Source organism: Vulpes vulpes, chromosome 8 (assembly GCF_048418805.1).
Source record: "Vulpes vulpes isolate BD-2025 chromosome 8, VulVul3, whole genome shotgun sequence".
In the NCBI taxonomy this organism is placed as follows: domain Eukaryota; kingdom Metazoa; phylum Chordata; class Mammalia; order Carnivora; family Canidae; genus Vulpes; species Vulpes vulpes.
Window position 1 is genome coordinate 52246408 of NC_132787.1, and position 23981 is coordinate 52270388.

Consider the following 23981-nt stretch of genomic DNA (forward strand, 5'->3'; position numbering starts at 1 on the left):
AGAAAGAAAATGCAGCTGTCAGTTTAGTTAGAAAAATGGGGTGGCTCAGTCAGCCAAGTGTCAGATTCTTGGTTTTGGCTCAGGTCATGATTTCGGGGTCCTGAGATCAAGCCCCAAGTCAGGTTCCCTGCTCAGAAAACAGTCTCCTTGAGATTTTCTCTCTTTCTCTCCCTCTGCCCCTCTCCTCACTCACACCCACATGCACGTGTGCTCTAAAAATGAATGGGTAAATCTTAAAAAAAAAAAAGAGAGACAGAGACAGAGACAGAGAGAAAGAAATAAAACTGTCCAAATTCAAACTCCCAAGTGGTTTCAAGACTTTCTTCACTAACCAACTAGCCATAAAGTCATAAGAAGCCCTTCTTATGGTGCTTTATTTCAAAGTACCAAGCTCACAGTTTCTCCCAAATCTGTTATGACATCTTTTCCCAACAAAGGTCAGACATATATGCAATTTTCTCTACACCCTGAGAGTCAAAAGATATCATTAAACTTTAAATAATAATTAGTATAAATTCATTTTTCAGTTCAATTAAAGAAGAGAATTTTAAAAAACAAAAACAACTGCCTTTGGGATCCCTGGGTGGCGCAGCGGTTTGGCGCCTGCCTTTGGCCCAGGGCGCGATCCTGGAGACCCGGGATCGAATCCCACATCGGGCTCCCGGTGCATGGAGCCTGCTTCTCCCTCTGCCTATGTCTCTGCCTCTCTCTCTTTCTCTCTCTGTGACTATCATAAATAAATAAAAATTAAAAAAAAAAAAAACTGCCTTTTATGAAAGCTTGGGATAGAAATAGGACTTAGGTAAGCTCCACCCATATCAAAGATATAACCCACTTTCATACGATCCTGGCGTAATACAAGTGGACCTTCAGTTTTCATAGGGATTCATCTACATATAACGTGTATGCACACACACACATGCACATCACTGCTGGCGGGAGAATAGGCTATAGTTTTCCAACTCAACTCTGACATTCATAAACACTCTTTCCCTGTGCTTCAAAATGAATTTTCTACTGCTCTGTTCCATGATGTACATGTTCAGATGAATGGTATTTTTGTCTTTAACTAGGATCTCTAGGACACAAATGGCAAAGCAAATACCATCAGGTTGGTTTACCTTCACTTATGTCCGGCCCTCTCACATACAATTTTCACTAGAATAATGACTAGTATGTCCAAAACAAAATCTCCAGGTTCTCACTCTATGGAATTTCAGACCAGTGAGGGAAGAATAAACTGAAATTTAATTTAAAAAGAGCTGGAATAATTAGATAATTATTTGGAAAGAAAAAGTTTCCTAAAAAAAAAAGTTTCTAACCCATCTGAAAGCACTAATTTCCCTCTTTGGTCATCTCTCTTAACATAAGGCAGGAGTCCATTCCATACCAACTTTCAGTCAGGTGAAACCAAGGAATCCTTAAAGCGAGTAAAGAAATAAAATGAATGCCTTAATGCAGAAGTCTCTAACAGGCTGCCTGTTGCCTGAGTCAACAGATATGTTTTGTTTGGCTAGCAATAACTTTTTTAAAAAGGTAATTCAGCTTCCCATATTTTAAAAACTGAAAGACAGGGATCCCTGGGTGGCTCAGTGGTTTAGCACCTGCCTTCGGCCCAGGGCGTGATCCTGGAGTCCTGGGATTGAGTCCCACATCAGGCTCCCTGCAGGGAGCCTGCTTGTGCCTCTGCCTTCCTCTCCCTCTCTCTCTGTGTCTCTTATGAATAAATAAAATCTTAAAAACAAAACAAAACAAAACAAAAAACAACTGAAAGACTTCATATAAAACTCCAGATTTTGACCTAGCTTAAAAAGTGAAAAACTCCTGGGGCACGTGGATGGTTCTGTCAGTTGAGTGTCTACCTTTGGCTCAGGTCATGATCTCAGGATCCTGAGATCAAGTCCTGTGTTGGGCTCCCTGCTTATTGGGAGGTCTGCTTCTCCCTCTCCCTGGGCCCCTCCCTCTGCTCCTGTGCTCTTTCTCTCAAATAAATAAAGAGAATAAAATAAAATAAAAAGTGAAAAAGTCCTTGGAAGGTTTGGCAGTACGTGTTAACACTGGATTCCTATTTCTTTATGGCCACGGGCTAGGCCTGAGTAGCAGCTGCTCCTTTCAGCAGGGTTCTTCGCATTCAACCCATCTCATTCATCTATGTGACCTGCCTGAAACTTTTGGTCATTTGCTCCTCCTGAATTAAAGGGATTAAAACAATAGCCTTAAATTAGGGAGAGAATTCACAAGACAAATGAATCTAGAGTCTGAATAGAAATTTAAATGAATAGAAATTTAAAGAGGGGGATCCCTGGGTGGCGCAGCGGTTTAGCGCCTGCCTTTGGCCCAGGGCGCGATCCTGGAGACCTGGGATCGAATCCCACGTCGGGCTCCCGGTGCATGGAGCCTGCTTCTCCCTCTGCCTGTGTCTCTGTCTCTCATTCTCTCTGTGTATGACTATCATAAATAAAAAAAAATTTTTTTTTTAAATTCTATAAAAAAAAGAAATTTAAAGAGGGTAGTAGTGTTTGGGATGGGATGTTTATGGAATACTAAAGCTCGTATTTTACAATCTCATTTATCGTATACTGTGTAACTAATTTCTTTATAAGACTATATTGTTTCACTGACACAGTCTTCTGTTTCTATTAGTTTTAAAGTATATATTACTAACTGATAGGGGAAATCTAGCCTTACTACTCTTTATAACAATTATCTATTTTATCCTTCCATATTAAACCCTATTGAGATTTTGACTGGGATTACGATGAATTTATAAATTACATACTGGGAATCTATTTTTTAACAATACCAAATATTCCTTCAAAATGGTTACATATGTATCTTTTCATTTATCCAAATCTTTAATTCCCTTTAGTAAAATCTAAAAGCTTTCTTTATAAAAGCCTTAACATACCTCTCTTTTTAAATGTAGTTTTTGTTTATTTATTTAGAAACGAATGGGGGGCAGCCCCAGTGGCGCAGCAGTTTAGTGCCGCCTGCAGCCTGGGGCATGATCCTGGAGACCTGGGATAGAGTCCCACGTCGGGCTCCCTGCATGGAGCCCGCTTCTCCCTCTGCCTGTGTCTCTGCCTCTGCCTCTCTCTCTCTCTCTGTGTCTCTATGAATAAATAAAGTCTTAAAAAAATTTAAAAAAAGAAGAGAAAAAAATGGGATCTCCAGCATAATATGAATGATGTCAGAAGGCATCCTTGTCTCGGAATGCTTTTTCTATTTCACTGCCAAGTCTTATGTTTATTCCAGGTTTCTGAAGGTACTCTCATTGAGCACTGGGGACACCTCAGTTGGCTGAGGATCTGCCTTCAGTTCAGGTCATTGTCTCAGGGTCCTAGGATGGAGCCCTGTGTCTGGCTCCATACTCAGCAGAGTCTCTGCTTGTTGTTCTCCCTCTGCCCCTCCTCCCTCTCAAATAAATAAATTCATTTTTTTTTTTAAAGGACTGATCTTTATTCTGAGAATATGTCCTTCTCAACCTTTTTCTGGAAATCAGTTATAGTAAAACAAAGCAGTTGTTTAAAAAAAATATCTTTACCTAGTAAAGTAAAAGCTGACAACCCTATATTAACCCATGAACTAGGTCACAAAATCTAAGTCTAGGAAACAGTAGGTTAAGTTATAAAAGGACTATAGTGGTATTTATAGCAGAAACTTTAAGTGGAAACCATCGCATACTGCTTTTCTTACTCAATATTATACTGGGTTTATATATATATAAAGAAACAACACAGATTGTGGTTAAGTGGCAAAGAACATGGGCTTTGGGGCCTAGACAGGCCTAGGTGGGAATTCTGCTCCCTCCTTGCCCTCCCCCCAACCCTGCCAGCTGTGAGAACTTAGGCAAGCTACTGAATCTCTCTAAAGCAGTTTCTTCCTCCTTAAATGGGGACAACAGTAGTAGCCACTTTAAAAAGTTGTTCTCAATGGGGATCCCTGGGTGGCTCAGCGGTTTGGTGCCTGCCTTTGGCCCAGGGCGCAATCCTGGAGTCCCGGGATCGAGTCCCACATTGGGCTCCTGGCATGGAGTCTGCTTCTCCCTCTGCCTGTGTCTCTACCTCTCTCTCTCTCTCTCTATCATAAATAAATAAATAAATCTTAAAAAAAAAGTTGCTCTCAAGATTCAATGACTTAAAGCAGACAAAGCACTCTATATAACATCTGGTCAATTACAAGTGTTCAATAAATGCTAAGTGTTACTGTTATTATTTTATGTACTTTTTTTTTTAAGATTTTATTTTTAAGTAATCTCCCCTCAATGTGGGGCTTGAACTCACAACCCTGAGATCAAGAGTCACATGCTCTACTGACTAAGCCAGCTGGGTACCCTTATTTTATGTTCCTCTGACATGCGTGTAAATCTTTTAGTACATTCATGTAGTACCAAAATAAACACAAGTTAACAATCCAAAGGAAGGAAAAAGGATCATTCAGTTTTGTTTTGTTTTAAAACAGGATTTTATTTATCTATCATGAAAGACACAGAGAGAGAGAGGCAGAGATACAGGCAGAGGGAGAAGCAGGCTCCATGCAGGGAGCCCGATGTGGGACTTGATCCTGGGCCTCTGGGATCACACCCTGAGCCAAACGCAGACACTCAACCACTGAGCCACCCAGGTCTCCCGATCATTCAGTTTTGAATGGGTTAATACTAACAAATGGATTGATAACGTGTAATGTTCACATATTTATATAAATATATAATGTGTTAATGAGTTATAATTTGAGGAATACTTAGCAATTTTGATTGTTTTACAGAATTGTCTATCCTCTAATTTTGTGTGTATGTCTCTTGCACCATCTAAATAACTTGCAAATATGGATGAAAAACAAGGAAGACACTATTAATACAGAGTAAAAATAACATCAAATATAAGTATTCTAGCACTTTGAGAAATGATAGAGAAAACCTCAAGGATGAAATAAATCAATATGAAGTTTGCAGGACCCCTGGGTGGCTCAGTGGTTGAGCATCTGCCTTTGGCTCAGGGCATGATCCCAGTCTGGGGGCAGAGTCCCGCATTAGGCTCCCTGTGAGGAGTCTGCTTCTCCCTCTGTCTATGTCTCTGCCTCTCTCATGAATGAATGAATAAATAAATAAATAAATAAATACGAAGTTCAGGATGAAAATTTCCATTTCTTTTTAATTAATTATACAGATGTCATAGAGGGGGCAAGATTTCAAGAGGACTGAAAAAAGAAAGGAAATGTATTAAAAAATTATGAAAAACAGAAGTAGTAATTGGAACAAAGTACCAACTAAAGAGTATAACTAGGAGATATATATAGTCAAGGTAGGAGAGAAGAGACAGAGAGTAAATAGCAAGCTTTCAAAAAGAGAATAAATAAATAAAACCTTAAAGAGAGAGAAGTTTTTTTTGTTTTTTTTTGTTTTTTTTAAATGATAGTCACACAGAGAAAGAGAGAGAGGCAGAGGGAGAAGCAGGCTCCATGCACCGGGAGCCCGATGTGGGACTCGATCCCGGGTCTCCAGGATTGTGCCCTGGGCCAAAGGCGCGGTGCCAAACCGCTGCGCCATCCAGGGATCCGAGAAGTATTTTTGAAAGAAAAAAATGTGTCTATCAGTGGGAAAATTAAATGAACAATTTGGACAAAATATCCTTGGATCTTCAAGCATGTATAACTGTTAACAGTTCTTACTGACAGGTAAAAAAGGAAAACTAAAATTCCTAATTTTCTAAGCTTAGCTTCCCCCAAAGCAGTAAGAATGTACTTACTTCACTAAAGCAGCTGCTTCAGGAAGGACATCAGCAAATGATTCACGGAAAATGATTGCATTTTTCCTTTTGCAGTTCTGTATGACATCATTGGCGAGGTAAAAGAGATTCAAACGGTGGGGATAGGCAGCTAGAGTTGATAAAACACAATAAATAAAACCAAATGAGTCAAATTATACTGAATTCAGTTTATTCCAAATAAAACGTTCTCTAATGGTGTAACCACTATTACGTGGGTGGAGAATAGGCAAATGAACTAATGGATCAATTTATTGAAACTAAAAAATGTTCGGTTAATTCTCTGTTCAAGGTGCTCCCTGAGTAGATTTCCATCTCACTTTACAGATATTTGGCACTAAAAAACTTATTAACTATAATAAAACAAAACTGTTTTCCCAAACATTTGGAAAGAAAAACTGTTGAAGCAGCTCAACTCATCGTGCAAACACCAGGGTTAGTGGAAAGAGCAGAGGTTTTCCAACCACCAAGAATGTATGACCTTAGGCAAACTGCTTAACCTCCTCTACACTGCAATTGTAGATAGACTCTTTTCATCAACTAGACCAGATACTCCTGGGGTACACCTAAATCCTGCCATCTAACTGGAAGAGAGGATCTGCTCCCTACTCTTAGCACCAGGTCCTGGGAAATAAGTAATTTGATCCCATATGCACAAGGAGGTAAAGTTTTTCAAAGGCCCATGACGAGGCCCAGTCAATTTGCTTTCAAGCAAAACCACCCCAAGTTTCATTATATCCTGGACAATTTTAATGTCCATTTGGATGATCCATCACATTTTTTAGTCTCTCAGCATCTTGATCTTAAATTCGGTGACCTCCAAGAACCACTGCTCTGTACATTTTAAAATCTCCCTTTCTGACCATAGCCTCTGTTTCCCCTTATATTTGTCACTGTTATCAAAATCTCAGTTCTATATTTTTTCTAGCTTTACAGTCACTTTTACTTTTTTTACAGTCACTTTTAGTACTCAATTTTTCCTCTATCAATTCCACAGTCTTTGATTATTATTGAAACCACTTTTTTTTTTTTTTTTTTTTTTTTTTTTGAGAGAGAGAAAGCGAGCGGTGAACATACATGCAAACAGAAGGAGGGAGAATCCTAAGCAGGCTCCATGCCTAGTGCAGAGCTCAACATGGGGCTTGATTTTACAATCCTGAGATCATGATCTAAGCTGATATTAAGAGTCAGACTCAAAACACTGAGCCACCCAGGTGCCCCATAAATCACTCTTTCATCAAAACCTTCGTTTTTTTTTTTTTTTCACCTCTCCCCTTATTTAGCCTTTCTATCACACACATTCAACAAAATCCTAAATCTGGATCAACCTAACTGGATACCTTTACTGCATCTTTATTTCTGCTCCTGGGATCTCCTGAAGAAAAATCATATCAAGAGAATTGAAACCATATAAGTCTAGTTCCTTTAGCTGGGCCCTCATCAATATAATGCTACATTATACTGTTCCTTCTACATATTCTCTCTCTCTTTTTGGGTAAGATTTATTTATTTTAGAGAGAGAGGAAGAGCATGGGGGAGGGGCAAAAGGAGAAGGAGAGAGAGTCCCCAGCAGACTCCCTATGGAGTGTGACGCCCAACACAGGGCTTGATCCTAGAACTCAGAGATCATGACCTGAGCCAAAACCAAGAGTTAGAAGTCCAGTCAATGAGTCATCCACATACCTCTTTTCTGCAGGTTCTGTTCTTTTTTTAAAAAATATTTTTTAAATTTATTTACAGAAAGAGCACAAGCAGGGGGAGCTGCAGTGGGAGAGGGAGAAGCAGACTCCCCTCTGAGCAGAGAGCCTGACACAGGGCTCGATCCCAGGACCCTGGGATCATGACCTGGGCAGAAGGCAGATGCTTAACTGACTGAGCCACCCAGGTGTCCCCCACATGTTCTTAATCAGCATCCTCTCTCATCTGCAGTAAGAGGGATCTCAAATTTTGACCACTCTTATCAAGTCCCCTATTTCACCACATTCCACATTCCTTCTCACTCTCAGCAGAGATAAGCTTACATGCTATTTCACAGAGAAAGCAGAAATCATAGATGGAAATTCTGTTCTCTCAATAAAAATGTATCCATTATTTATATCCAACCAAATCAACTTACCTGAGTTAGTTAAGATCCTTCAGATTCAAGTATCTGAAAGAGTTCTCACTGTCTCCACTTTAACTCTGATTAACTTCATAACTGTAGGAACTACTCTTTTCCCCTGTACTTAAAATATGCAATCTACTATGCTCAAGAGCTTTATATAAATAATGCCATCTCATTTATGTTGCCACCACTCCACTCAAACAAGGAATTACCAATAAATTCCAACTTATTAAATGTGATGAAATTAAAAAAAATTTTTTTTAAAGATTTTATTTATTCATTTGAGATAGAGAGCATGAGGGATCCCTGTGTGGCGCAGCGGTTTGGCGCCTGCCTTTGGCCCAGGGCACGATCCTGGAGACCCGGGATCAAATCCCACATCGGGCTCCCGGTGCATGGAGCGAGCCTGCTTCTCCCTCTGCCTGTGTCTCTGCCTCTCTCTCTCTCTGTGACTATCATAAATAAATAAAAATAAATAAAAAAATTAAAAAAAAATCTTGAGATAGAGAGCATGAGCAGGGGCAGAGGGAGAGGGAGAAGCAGAGTCCCCACTGAGCAGAGAGTCTGATGTGGAGCTCGATCCCAGGACCCGGTGATAATTACCTGAGCTGAAGTCAGATACCCAACCAAGGGAGCCACCCAGGCACTCCTGATGAAATTTTTTTAAATATTATTTCTTTGTGGCTTCTGGCACACAGAATAATCCGTTATGGTAGTTCCTCCTTCAGTTTGTATAACCACTTTCCTAGTTTTCCTACCTCTCAGATTCCTTCTCTACTGGGTGGGAATGTGTAGATAGGAGATGTGACCATCCTCCTTTAAATGTTGAAGCTCTCCAGCGTTCTCTCCTAAGCACTCTTCTCCATTCACCCATGGCATCATGTTTAAGATTTCAGGTGTTTTTTTTTTTAAGAGAGATTTTATTTATTTATTTATGAGAGACACAGAGAGAGAGGCAGACACAGGCAGAGGGAGAAGCAGGCTCCTCGTAAGGATCCTGACGTGGGACTTGATCCCGGGTACTCAGGATCACGCCCTGGGCTGAAGGCGGTGCTAAACCACTTAGCAGCCTGGGCTGCCCAAGATTTCAGGTTTTAAGTTAGTTTGTTCCATTCCTGACTGTCCCTTATTAGCTTTGGGGTTTTATACACTACTTGACTCTTCTATATGACACTTTTTTTCTTTGTTGTTACAAGAATTAAATGAAACAATGTATATAAAGCATTCAGGCCAGTGCTTAGCAGAAAATGAAATGCTATCAGCATAATCATCCACTTAACTCCTATACATCATGACTCCCATGTCTATAGATCTATAGATACCAAGCCTGGATTTCCTTTTCATCAGTCAAGGCACACATCCACATCCAAGTCTCAGAGGCACCCTGAACTTAATTTTTCAGTATTAATAACTGTCCTCCTCTTCCATCATTCCTGCTCTTGTATTTAGTCAGAATTTTAGCAATCTTTTTTGACTCTTCTTGCTCCCTACCTGACCCTCTTCACATCTGATACATCTCCAAGTCCAGCCAATTTTGTCTCCAATAATATCTGTCAAATTTATCTCGTTTTTTCCTTCTCTTCTTACTATTGCTCTTTGCTTGGTTCATCTTTGACCTAGACTACTACTGGAGTACCCTCCTAATGTGATCTTACCTCTTGACTTAATCCCCTCAGTTACTCTCTAAATTTCTAAATTCATTTCTAATACACAAATATTATCCAATTTGTTTCTCATATCAAATCCATCAATGATTTCCAAATGCTTACTGGGAAGTGCCTAAACACCTTAGTCTCCATTTATGATCTGCATCTTACCTTTACCTTCTCTTTTAGTCTCATCTTTTCGCTTTCAAAGTTCTATCTTTAATGAAGTATAGTTAGCAGAAACCTTGCATGTGCACTCTTTCTCTCTGAATTTTCCTTTTCTAAGATATCCCATCCTGAATATATTGTGTTTTCTACTCATTCATAGGAAAAAGTCCAAAATTTTAAATTAAATTCATGTCAGATTTTGCTCCCATCTTATCACTACTACTTCTCCAAACAAACTACCCCCAACTATTTTAATGCAGCTTCTTCCCAATGCATACCCTATACTCTATAGTCAAATCATTATAGAAAGTCAGGAGGAAATGAGAAAAATGGTGAGGTTGTCTGAGACGATGTCTAAAAGCAATGGGATTTAAGAAGACCCATCATGAATGCTTTTCCTCTGCAACCTAGTTCTTGCCTCAACTTTAGCTACTCTTCCTTAACAGCTGCAGTTTAGTGAGCTATACTTTGTTCTTAACATCAAGCCCCACTTCCTTTCCTTATCTTGCCACTTACTTCAACTGGCTAATTCTTTCTTCCTTCAATTCTCAGCTTATATGTCACATCTTCCATAAAGCTTCCTGACTCCATAAGACAAGGCCTTTAGTGCATCCTGAAAATATACATATCATATACTTATCACACTATAGTGTACTTGTTTGTATCTTCCACTAGAGTATAAGCTCCTTAAAGGCTGGAATTCTGTCTTGTTTACTGCTATGTCCTCAATGACTGAGTATCTGACAGGTGCTCAAATAATATTAGTTAGGAGCCTTGGATGGATCAGGCAGTTGGCCTTTGGCTCAGGTCATGATCCCAGGTCCTAGGACACCTGGGTGGCTCAGCAGTTGGGTGTCTGCCTTTGGCTCAGGGTGTGATCCCAGGGTCTGGGACTGAGTCCCAAATTCGGCCCCCTGTGAGGAGCCTGCTTCTCTCTCTGCCATGTCTCTGCCTCTCTCTGTGTGTCTCATGAATAAACAAATAAAATCTTTAAAAACAAAACAAAAGGGACACCTGGGTGGCTCAGCGGTTGAGTGTCTGCCTTTGGCTCAGGGCATGATCCTGGAGTCCCGAGATCGAGTCCCATATCAGGCTCCCTGCATGGAGCCTGTTTCTCCCTCTGCCTGTGTCTCTGCCTCTCTGTCTCTAATGAATAGGTAAATAAAATCTTTTTAAAAAATTAATAAAATAATCCCAGCATCCTGGGACTGAGTCCTGCACTGGGCTCCCTGCTGAGCAGGGAGCCTGCTTCTCCATCTTCCTCAAATAAATAAATAAAATGCTAAAAATAATAATAATAATAATTAAATGTCTGATGAAGACGTTAAATTTTTGTAGACAGGAACAAAGAGGAAGAGTACTCCAGCAAGAACAAGTCATGAGTAAAGGTGCTGAAAACGATTGTCCAATGTCTATCTTTGGTTTTACAGAAGGGAAAAATTTAGACAAAAAAATTTTTTAAGATTTTATTTATTTGAGCAGCCCGGGTGGCTCAGCAGTTTAGCACCGCCATCGGCCCAGGGTGTGATCCTGGAGACCTTGGATCGAGTCCCATGTCAGGATCCCTGCCAGGAGCCTGCTTCTCCCTCTGCCTGTGTCTCTGCCTCCCTCTGTGTGTGTGTGTGTTTCTTAAGAACAAATAAATAAAATCTTAAAAAAAAAAAAAAAAGATTTTAGTTATTTATTCATGAGAGACACAGGGTGGGGGAGGGGTGGCAGAGACATGATCCCAGGATCATGGCCTGAGCCGAAGGCAGATGGTTAACTGACTGAGCCACCCAGGCACCCAAAAGTAATAATTTTCATTATCTTTAGTCTGACTTATTTTGTAAAATGAGGATGTTGAAAGGAAAAACAGGGGTCCCTGGGTAGCTCAGATGGTGGAGTGTCTGACTCTTCAGTTCAGCTAAGGCTGTGATCTCGGCATGGTGGAACCAAGTCCTGTACTGGGCTCCGTGCTTGTCACAGGGCTGCCTGCGAATCTCTCCCTCTGTCCCTCCCTCTGCTCACTCGCCCTCTCAAAACAAAATAAATAAAATCTTTGGGACACATGGGTGCTGCAGTCAGTTGAGCAACCCACTCTTGGCTTTGGTTTGGGTACTATCACAGGGTAGTGGGATTGAGGTCAGCATGGAATCTGCTTAACAATTCTCTCTCTCTGCCCCTCCTACCACCCTGCGTGCCAGTGCTCTCTCACTTTCTCAAATAAATAAATAAATAAATCTTAAAAAAATTTAAATAGGGCAGCCCCAGTGGCGCAGCAGTTTAGCGCTGCCTGCAGCCCAGGGCGTGATCCTGGAGACCCTGGATCGAGTCCCACATCAGGCTCTCTCTATGATGCCTGCTTCTCCCTCTGCCTGTGTCTCTGCCTCTCTCTCTGTGTCTCTATGAATAAATAAAATCTTAAAAAAAATTTTAAATAAATAAAATCTTTAAAAATATATCTATTTTGTGAGGAGGGATGCCTCGGGTGGCTCAGTGGTTAAAAAATATGTATTTATTTGTAAGGATACTTATTTATTATATTTATCCTATTATAAGGATTTTATTCACTTATTCATGAGAGACACACAGAGAGAGGCAGAGAGATAGGCAGAGGGAGAAGCAAGCTCCCTACGAGGAGCCTGATGTGGGACTTGATCCCAGGACCCCGAGATCACGTCCTGAGCGAAAGGCTGAGGCTCAACCACTGAGCCACCCAGGTGCCCCCACTCAACTGATTTAATTTCTGAATGACTCACTGTAAGGAATTATACACAACCCATTACAGTATTCATCATATATATATTTTTTTTGTACAAGGTGTTTACAAAAAAAAAAAAACATGAATATTGTAATTAGTGAAAAATTAGAAAGCAAATCCTTTTCTCTTAAGTACTGATTTTAGAGCCTGAGTCTTGAATAAAATGACTTGAATGTACATTGAAAGAGCCACATCTAAACTAAAAATTTCAAAGTAGTCTCTTAATATTCATAAGGTATCCACTTAGAAGTTCTTTAAACAATTTGCCACTCAGGATGTGTGTTAAATATCATTATACACAATTATCTAGAAATCTACTAAATCAAATCTTCTCTAATCCTCTTTTTTCCCAAATTTTTTAAAAAAGGATTTTATATATTTATTCATGATAGACACAGAGAGGTAGAGACACAGACAGAGGGAGAAGCAGGCTCCCTGAGGGGAGCCTGATGCAGGACTCCCTCCCAGGACCCCAGGATCACAACCTGAGCTAAAGGAAGAGGCTCAACCACTGAGCCACCCAGGGGCCCCAAACCCTCTGTAATTTTTTTTAAAGATTTATATATTCATTTATGGCAGAGAGAGGGGCGGGGGAGCAGAGACACAGGAGGAGGGAGAAGCAGGCTCCATGCCGGGAGCCCAAAGCGGAACTCGATCCCGGGACTCCAGGATCGCGCCCTGGGCCAAAGGCAGGTGCCAAACCGCTGAAGCCACCCAGGGATCCCCTGTAATTTTTTTTAATAAAGATTTTATCTATTTATTCATGAGAGAATACAGAGAGAGAGGCAGAGACACAGGCAGAGAGGGAGAAGCAGGCTCCATGCAGGGAGCCCGATGTGGGACTCAATCCTAGGACTCCAGGATCAGGCCCTAAGCTGAAGGCAGGCGCTTAACTGCTGAGCCACCCAGGTGTCACACCTTCCATAATTCTAAACAGAAAACTGTTTGGTGTTATCAATGATCTATAAAGAGCCAAAAGAAAATTAGAATCTAAATATCCATCAAGAGTGGAATTGGTTTATAAAATTAACAAATTGATGTAACCATTAATCAAATATGAAGACCATATGAAAACTGTAAAATGGTTTAATACTGAATGTGAAAAACAAAAACGGTTTGCTGATCTTGACTCTTACTTCCCCCTTTTTTCTACATCTAACTCCTGTCAATCCTTCCTCCTTTTCACTGTATTTTATTGAATTTATGATACCACTGTTTATAACATGCACCATTTTATAAACCATGAAGAAAATTACAAAGTACTTCCAAATAACTCAATGAAACTATTGACTATAAAATACACACTGATTTCAAACATGTTAAAATGTGGGGGAAAAATGTGCATCTTAGAATTGATAGAATCCATGATTTGTAATTCATTCTCTCCCTCCCCACTCCTTTTGCCACTGACTTTAGTATTTCATCATTAATACTTCCTAATAAGTGATGTCTGCCTCTAGTTTGACTACCCTTCAATCCATCCTCCACATTACTGGAGAATTAATCCCACAGATATGCTTGCCCCCATGCACAAACTTCGTATAAAAATACTCTCTGCAGTGCTACTTCCAACAAAAGCCTAGAAATATCCTGCAAGTCCATTAAAAGAAGATTGGCTAAATCCAACTAAATAGCACATAACTATTAAACACAAGTTTAGAATCTTCTTCAAGATATAAGGTGAAAAGCACAATGGTGAAGTATGCCACTATAGGTACACAAAAAATACAAACATATTTTATATTCATAGAGAATACCTCTGAGAAGATAACAAACTGTTAATAATAATGCCTCAGCATAAAGAAACCAAGGGACCAAGAGAGGCAGGGGCAGTTAAAGTAGAGGAATTCATTTTTTACTATATACTTTTTGGAATTTGATTTGGGAATATATTTATTTATTCAAAACAATACATTAAAAATAAAATGAAAATTCCACTATGTTGCTACACTTCATGTTCTTCCTTAATACTGCTTAAAACACCTTGTGCATAGATATGGTATTGTTCACTTGGAGTTGAAAATATTCATTGACAAATGTCTCCCCACCAGACCAAGAGATCTTGAGCACAGTGGCTTTGCATCTCAATGCCAATCAACTACTTAGCAGGTATACAACACTTTCTATTGGATAAATACTTACCAAGACATCCCTCTAAAATCACCCCCATTCATGGGCAGCCCAGGTGGCTCGGCAGTTTAGCACCACCACCTTCAGCCCAGGGTGTGATCCTGGAGACCTGGGATCGAGTCTCACGTTGTCGGGCTCCCTGCATGGAGCCTGCTTCTCCCTCTGCCTGTGTCTCTGCCTCTCTCTCTCTCTCTGAGTCTCTCATGAATAAATAAAATCTTTAATAAAATAAAATCACCCCCATCCAGGCATCCTCTTCCCCTCTGCTCCAAACTGTCTGCTTCTCTCTCTCATCAACTAACCCCAAATTTTCTGGGTTCCCCTAGATGACACTAAGGAATGACCTAAGATATGAAGGAGAAGGAATCTTTTACTCCTGTCCCTTGTTAACCAACTCCACCTTCTATGTCTGTTATTATAGAGTCTCAGATAATCTGCCCCAGGTTCTTTTAAAACATTTACTCTTGGGCAGCCCGGGTGGCTCAGTGGTTTAGAGCTGCTTCAGCCCAGAGCGTGATCCTGGAGACCAGGGATCGAGTCCCACGTCGGGCTCCCTGCGTGGAGCCTGCTTCTCTCTCTCTGCCTGTGTCTCTATCTCCCTCATAAATAAATAAATAAATAAATAAATAAATAAATAAATAAATAAATAACTTTAAAAAATAAAACATTTAAAAAAAATAAAACATTTACTCTTTCAAAGTTTGACCTAATTTTTCACCATTATGAAAATAATGAAAAGAGGAGTATCAAATAGTATCAAATAAATAATGTAATCTGTCCCATCTTAAGTGCTAAGCATAATCCTCTCTCAAATCCACATATCAGAATTCTCATTCCTTTCAGAGGATGGCGTTGGAAATTAGACGCAGATAGACATTAATTCAAACTGTACCTCAGTAACTACTAACTGGGTCATGACATGTCTCTGAGCCCTAATTTCCGTATCATCTTTTTTTTTTAAGGATTTTATTTATTCATAGAGACACACAGAGAGAGGTGGAGACATAGGCAGAGGGAGAAGCAGGCCCCCTGAGAAGCCTGATGTGGGACTTGATCCCAGGACCTTGGGATCACATCCTGAGTCAAAGGCAGATCCTCAACCACTGAGCAACCCAGGTGCCCCTAATTTCCATATCTTAAAAATGAACACAATAGGGGTAGCCTGAGATGGCTCAGTGGGTTAAGTGTCTGACTTTGGCTCAGTTGTGATCTCAGGGTCCTGGAATTGGGCCCCACATCAGGCTCCTTGTAGTCTCTCTCTCAAATAAATAAATAAATAAAAAATACTTTTAAAATAAATGAACGCAATAGTTCAAAATACATTTGGAAGGAATAAATAAATAATATATGTGAAATATCTGTCTGTAGTACCTACTACTGTTACAGAACAAGTGAAATACTTCACTAAGTGTAGTTGTTTTCTCTCAGTTTTCTTTCTAGGTTGGTATGTATCAGGTAAGTATATGAAAAAAAATGCCATTGAATTAAACTAAGTATGTATGACAAGTTTCTTACTTCTAACTCTGGCCTCTGAAAATGGAAAGAAAAAGGCTTTATGGTTTTTACCTCCTCCAATCCTACAACTCCCTTGCTCTGTTCTGGCTCTTGAAACATCTAGGCTGCAAAAAAATCAGAGGCCCAATCTCCTGGAAACTCTCATCTTCAAAGAAGTCTTAGAGCTTCAAGTCAATTGTCTTCTCAGGTGACCTCAAAAATGTTTGGTCTGCCTTGGTCTGCTATAGTAACACTAAATACAGAGATTTACATGAGTTGTTTAATTACTTATACCTAATAACCACACAGAATAATAATTATGCACATATCATTTAATCAGCAAAATGTTTTAAAAAGTTGATTATAACCCAAACTCTGCTCATACATGATTCAATGTTGGTTAATCACACAGCTGAGCTGTTTGCTCATGGATTTAAAAAATTGTTCTGGGGCAGAGAACACCTGGGTGGTGCAACTGCTTGAGCATCTGAGCTCATGATCTCGGGGTCATGGGATCGAGCCCTACATAGGGCTCTGCACTAAGCACAGAATCCGAGTCTGTTTGAGATTCTCTCCCCCTATGCCTCCTCCTTCCCCCCAACCCCTGTGTGCATGCATGCTTTCTCTCTCACATACACACACAAAATAAGAAAATAAATCTTTAAAAACCATTCTGCAGCATCTGGCTGGCTCAGTCAGAAAAGCATTCAACTCTTGATCTTGAGTTTGAGCCCCACATTAGGTGTAGAGGTATTAATTTAAAATAAATAAATAAATATTTTAAAGTTCATACTTTTCTCTCCATCTAACATAACTTAGAGGGAGCACTTCGGTGGCTCAGTTGGTTAAGCATCTGCCTTCAGCTGGGTTGTTCGTGGTCCTGGGTCCTAGGATCAAATCCCACATTGGGCTGCTTCTCCCTCTGCCTTTCTGTCTTTCATGAATAAATAAAATCTTAAAAAAAAAAATAGCTTTGCTAAGTATACAATTCTCAATTGATAGTTGTTTTCTCTCTGCACTTGAAAGTTTTATCTTGTGTCTTCTAGCTACTACTGTTGCTATTGGTCTATCTTCCTTTGCAAGCTATTTATTCTATCTGTTTTTAAGGGCCTCCCTTTTACTTTAGTATTCAGTTTAGCCACAGAGTGTATAGGTATGCATTTCTTTTTATTTAATCTCCTTCATAGTCATTCTGCTTCCTGTACATTCAGGTCTTTCACTAATTCTTCAGACCTCTCAGCATTATTCCTTCAAGTATCACCTGTTCTCCATTCTCTCCTTCTAGGACTTCAATCACACATATGTTAGATTCATTATCATTCTTATCAACTTATCTTTCAACATTATATTCTGAGAAATTAGATTTTTCAGTCAATCCATCCATTGGGCTTTTAATTTCAACAATTATATTTTTCATTTCTTTTTTAAAAAATATTTTATCTATTTATCTGAGAGAGACGGAGAGCACTCATGATGGGGGGGTGGTGCTGAGGGAGAGGGAGAAGCAGACTCCCCGCTGAGCAGGAAGTCCAATGCAGGGTTCAATTCCAGGATACTGAAAACATGATGTGAGCCCAAGGCAGATTGCTTAACAGACTGAGCCACCCAGGCACCCCTATATTTTTCATTTCTAACATTTCACTTGGTTCCTTTACAAAATCTATATAACCAAGTCTGAGAGTCTTTCATTTCCTACTGTATTTTAGATTCTACCTTTTATTGATTTAAACATTTTATATTTTATATTTTATCATTCTAATAGTTTAAATCTTTAGGGGTTTCTTTCTACCAAATCTCACTCATACTGGCTTATTTCCTTGTGTTTGGTAGTTTTTATTATTATTATTATTATTATTATTATTATTATTTTAGTTTTTATTTTTTTAATTTTGAATTTATATTTTGTTGAATTTTATCTGTGGTAATTCAGAGAGCTTAACCAGAAAAGGCTATTTCTCTTGGGGTTGCCTGGGTAGCTCAGTCGGTTAAGCATCTGCCTTCAACTTGAGTCATGATCCCAGAGTCCTGGGATCAAGCCCTGTGTCAGACTCCCTGCTTTGAACAGAGCCTGCTTCTTCCTCTCTCTCTGCCTGCCACTCCTCCTGCTTGTGTGTGCACGCAAACTCTCTCTGTCAAATCAATCAATCAATCAATCTTTAAAAAAAAGAGAAAAGAAAAGGCTACCTCTCAAAATGTATTTGCACTTGCTCTGGTGAACTGAGGATGGAAACTAGTCCTTGGTCCAATTTAGCATCCTTCTCAGAGGGTTCTTATATTTGCTATGGGCCAAAGACAACATCTCCCATTAATGCTAATATGGCCATTTGCCCTGGAGGCAATCTTGCCTTTTCTGTTGGCTCACTGTTCACTGTCCTGTTTTAGCGGATTCTTCACTCTTATAAGTGAGAACAGACCCTTACAGAGCATCCTTACTTTTTTAGCATACCCAGTAATGAATTAAAAATTATGCATGGAACCTTCTATATAGAAGAATTCCAGGGATCCCTGGGTGGCGCAGGGGTTTGGCGCCTGCCTTTGGCCCGGGGCGCGATCCTGGAGACCCGGGATCGAATCCCACGTCGGGCTCCCTGCATGGAGCCTGCTTCTCCCTCTGCCTGTGTCTCTGCCTCTCTGTCTCTCTCTGTGTGACTATCATGAATAAATAAAATCTTAAAAAAAAAAAAAAAGAATTCCAAATAATTTACATAGATACTGCCCCCTCAAGGAGATGGAGCATAACTCCCCACTCCTTAAGTGTGAACTGTGTACAGTGACTTCTTTGCAAAGTATACAGTATGATAAAAGGGGAAAAAGAATAACTTTACAGTGAAGAAACCTGATAAACACTGCCTCAGTCAAGGTTAGCATCATCAGTGATAAGTCGTCTTGTAGGATACTCTTGATATGGTGTGAAGAAAATAGCACTTTACCTCTGCATGCTTCTTCTCAAGAACCTATAACCTCAGCTAATCATGAAGGATGCTCCACAAAATAGCCAAATAGTACTGCTTAAAACTGTTGAAGTTTAAAGAAGCCTAAAGAAAGATGACTAAATATAATGCAGAATTTTGGATGGGAGCCTAGAACAGAAAAAGACATTAGGCAAAAAGTACAGACTCTAGTTAATAATTATGTATCAATACTAAGTCATTAGTTTTAACAAAGACACCATACTATTGTAAGATGTTATTTTTTTTTCTATTGTAAGATGTTAACAAGAGCAGACACAGGTGATACAACCTTTATAACTTTTCTGTAAAATTTTTAAAAAGATTATTTATTTATTTATTTATTTATTTATTTATTTATTTATTTATGAGAGACATGGTGGGGGGTGGGGAGAGAGAGGCAGACACAGGCAGAGGGAGAAGCAGGCTCCATGTAGGGAGCCCAACGTGGGACTCGATCCTGGGTCTCCAGGATTACACCCTGGGCCAAAGGTGGTGCTGCCCTTTTTCTGTAAATCTAAAGCTACTATAAAATAAAAAGTTTACTGGGGCACCGGATGCCTCATCAGTTAAGCATCTGATGCTTCATTTTTGCTCAGGTCATGATCTCAGGGTTCTGGGATCGAGTCCTATACTGGGCTCTGTGCTTAGAATAGAGTCGGCCTGAGATTCTTTTCCCCTCCCTCTTCGTCCCTCCCCCTGCTCACATGTACCTGCTCTCTCTCAAACAAAAAAATTAAAATCTCTTTTAAAAATAAAATTAGGAAAAAAAAAATAAAATAAAATAAAATTAGGGGGCAGCCCTGGTGGCTCAGCGGTTTAGCGCCGCCTTCAGCCCAGGGTATAATCCTGGAGACCTGGGATCGAGTCCCGCGTTGGGCTCTCTACATGGAACCTGCTTCTCCCTCTGCCTGTGTCTCTGCTTCTCTCTCTCTCTGTGCGTGTGTCTCTCATGAATAAATAAATAAAATCTTTAAAAAATGAAAAAATAAAAAATTTAATTAAATTACAAGTTTATTTAAAAAATTATATTTGGGGATGCCCGGGTGGCTCAGCAGTTGAGCCTCTGCCTTCAGCTCAGGGCATGGTCTGGGATCGGGGATCGAGTCCCACATCAGGCTCCTTGCAGGGAGCCTGCTTCTCCCTCTGCCTCCACCTCTCTGTGTCTCTCATGAATGAATAAATAAAATATTTTTAAAAAATAATATTTGTTGCAATTTTTGCAGGATTTAGTTGTTTTGTTGTTGCTGTTTTTAGTGGGAAGATCCTACAAAATCTAATGTCACGTATCACCAGAAATAGAGGTCTTTCTATTTACCCTTCTGCCCAAAATAATCATGCTCCTTCCCAAAACCATCTCCACCAAAATTCCTCTGGCAAACTTTCTTTCCTTAGTTTCTGAAAAATCACTTTGTTCTGATCCTCTCGCATCTACTTAGGACAACTCTTTTTCTGCTAACTTCTGAAACTCTGGTGTTACCCAAGATTTTTTCATTGGCCGTATTCTCTTCTCAAACACTGTTCCTTGAAGTATTCATTCGTTAACTACTACCAATATGTCTACAACTCCCAAGTCTGCAACTCTAGTTCAAATCTCCCCCTCCCCCACCAAATACAATAAAGTGGTTATGAACATCTTTCTTGAGTCAGAACCAGTTTCAAAGCCCAGCCCCATTTCCAACTGAATAACCCATTTTTTTAAAAATATTTTATTTATTTATTCATGAGACACACAGAGAGAGGCAGAAACACAGGCAGAGGGAGAAGCGTTGTGGGACTCGATCCCATGACCCTGGGATCATGACCCAAGCCAAAGGCAGACACTCAACCACTGAGCCACCCAGGTGCCCCTGTATGACCCATTCTAAACAGTGCTTTCCTCATACACAATGGAATAACAATAGTACCTATCCATTCAAAGGTTGTCAAGATTACATGACATAATACACATAGAATTTCTAGGAGAGCATCAAGCCCATAACTATCAATAAATATTAGCCAATACTAGGATTATAAGCACCATTTATAAGGCTAATTATCTACCAAACAACTCTTCTCAGATGCTCTCCAAACATTCCCAAATCCATATACTGAAGCCTACTTTTATTATCTATCTCTTCCTCCCAAATTCTCTGCCATCCAAGACAGAATCCACAGACTCTGTCTTCCAAGCTTTCCTCTTATCCCCAACATCCAGCTGGTCAGCCAGTTCTATCAAATTCCACATTTTAAATACCTTTTAGATCTTTTCTGCCTTCCCCATTACCGCTATACTAATTCGAATCTTGGTCATTTGTTGGATTTTATAATGGACTCCTGACATTTTCCCGAAATATATTATTTATTTTTAGTAACTATAATCAGCTTCAGGCATTACAGTTTACTGTGCTATTTTATTTTTTTTTTATTTTTTTTTTTATATATTTTTAATTTTATTTATTTATGATAGTCATACAGAGAGAAAGAGAGAGAGGCAGAGACACAGGCAGAGGGAGAAGCAGGCTCCATGCGCCGGGAGCCCGACGTGGGATTCGATCCCGGGTCTCCAGGATCGCGCCCTGGGCCAAAGGCAGGCGCCAAACCGCTGCGCCACCCAGGGATCCCCTACTGTGCTATTTTAAATCCCAAAATACAACACTTTTGTTGGCATTATACAAAAGCAGCTTCATTCATCTTCCTTGGTTATCTTTCCCTCACCTACTCATCCATCACCACCCCTCTCACTTTCACCACAAACTCATTACCCTATTTACTACTATTTACTACCCAGCTCAGAAACTCCCTGGGCTCAATCCCCTCCACTCTTCACACCCGCCCCCCCCCACTTATAGGGTGAGTCTGCATCTCAGGGCAAGAACCCAAAGGAAAGATCCTTGGGGAAAGAAAGGATTTAGATCTCCACTAGGTTAATGTTTCCAAACTTGGTTAAAAAAATGAAAACCAGTAATTTTGAACTACTGAACAGAGACAGATGGTTCTGAAAGCACTAGTCAGGGTAATTAAACATGGCAAAAAAGGTGCTTAAGTCCAATCTAGCCACCTGTATCACACAGGGCAATTATAAAGGTGACCCAGGCAAAAAGCCCAAAGTCAAAGGAAGCAGCAAAGCCAGGAGCTGCTAATGATTTATATTAGAAGATTATCTATATTTAATATAGTATAAATTTATATTTTACTTTATGTTTTAATGATAATATTAAAAATATGAACTATATTAAATCTCTGGCTTCACGGATTTGATTTCAATTTTTATTTTTATTTATTTACTCATGAGAGACACAGAGAGAGTGAGGCAGAGACACAGGCAGAGAGAGAAACAGGCTCCATGCAGGGAGCGCCAAGCGGGACTCGATCCTGGGTCTCTAAGATCATGCCCTGGGCTGAAGGTGGCACTAAACCGCTGAGCCACCCGGGCTGCCCTAGAAAAAACTTTAACAAAGTTTCCCAAAATGTGTTCCATGGAACACTAATCATGTGAGATGGTTAAAGAAGAAAGATTCCATTGTCAAGTAAGTTTGGAAAATGCTGAATATCTTTATCCCCCTGCCTCTTGGAAATTCATAAAGCACCTTATTAACTGCACTAACATTCAGCAGCACGAAACAAGGTTTAACATGATAGTTCCTAAACTCTGATACTGACATGTAAATATCACTTTTGGGGAAATGCTACAGTTTGTAAAAAGTACAAATTCAGGGACGCCTGGATGGCTCAGCAGTTGAGCATCTGCCTTTGGCTCAGGGTGTGATCCCAGAGTCCCAGGATCAAGTTCTGCATCAGGCTTCCTGTATGGAGCCTGCTTCTCCCTCTGCCTCCTGTGTTTCTGTCTCTCCCTCTGTGTGTCTCTCATGAATAAATAAAATCGTTTTTTTTTAAATAAAATCTTAAAAAAAAAGTACAAATTCATACTCTTATTTCTGTTCACTGTCATGTTTAATTTTCTCTGTATCTTTTCTTTTTTTTTTTTAGGATTTTATTTATTTATTCATGAGAGACAGAGAGAGAGGCAGGGACTTAAATAGAGGGAGAAGGAGGTTCCCGGCAGGGAGCCCGATGCAGGACTTCCAGGATCATGCCCTGGGCCAAAGGCAGGCGCTAAACTGCCGAGCCACCCAGGGATTCCCTGAAATACATAAAATCTTAAAAAACACTAAAAAAAAAAAAAAAAAAAGGTAATTATGTGAGGTGATATGTTAACTAACCTTACTGTGGTAATTATTTTGCAATACATTTGTGTGTCAAATATCACAATATATACCTTAAACTTACACAATGTTATACATCAAATATATCTCAATGAAATTGGAAAAAAATAAGCACAATGCTGTTCGGAAACCATTACACCATATATAACATACTGCCTATGGAACACTACAAAATACCAATAAACTTGGAAAGAAGTGGGAAGCAATCTAGCATGATGGTGGAGTATACACTCTGGAGCCAGACTGCTTAGATTTGCGGGCTCCTGGGTGGCACAGGTGGTTAAGCATCCAACTCTTGGTTTCAGCTCAGTTTGTGATCCCAGGATTGTGGGATGGAGCCCCATGATGGGCTCCACACTCAGTGAAGCATCTGGGTAGGTCTCTCTCTCTCTCTCTGCTCCTCCCCCAACCCTACACCATGCCCACTTACTCTCTCTCAAATAAATAAAAAAAAATCTTAAAAAAAAAAAAAAAACATTTGGGGGCGCCTGGGTGGCTTAGTGAGTGAAGCATCCAACTCTTGATTTTGGCTTAGGTCATGATCTCAGGGTTGTGAGATTGATCCCTATGTGGGGCTCTGCACAGAACATGGAGTGTGCTTACGTTTTCCCTCTCTCGCACTGCTCCTATTCACTCCTTAAAGAAAAAAAAAGGGGGATGCCTGGGTGGCTCAGCGGTTGAGCTCCTCCCTTCAGCCCAAGACGTAATGCTGGAGTCCCAGGATCAAGTCCCGCATTGGGCTCCCTGCGTGGAGCCTGCTTCTCCCTCTGCCTGTGTCTCT

General features: G+C 40.0%; 1 protein-coding gene across 6 annotated transcripts in view; it reads right to left on the reverse strand.

Moving 5' to 3' along the window:
• The window catches only part of RPRD2 (regulation of nuclear pre-mRNA domain containing 2), a 95217-nt gene that overhangs the window by 56698 nt on the left and 14538 nt on the right, over positions 1-23981 (reverse strand). For all 6 annotated transcript variants that reach the window (XM_072766633.1, XM_072766635.1, XM_025983002.2 and 3 more), the window contains exon 2: positions 5745-5874. In XM_072766633.1, the coding sequence (XP_072622734.1) occupies positions 5745-5874 (130 nt within the window). The remainder of the gene's footprint in view (positions 1-5744; positions 5875-23981) is intronic.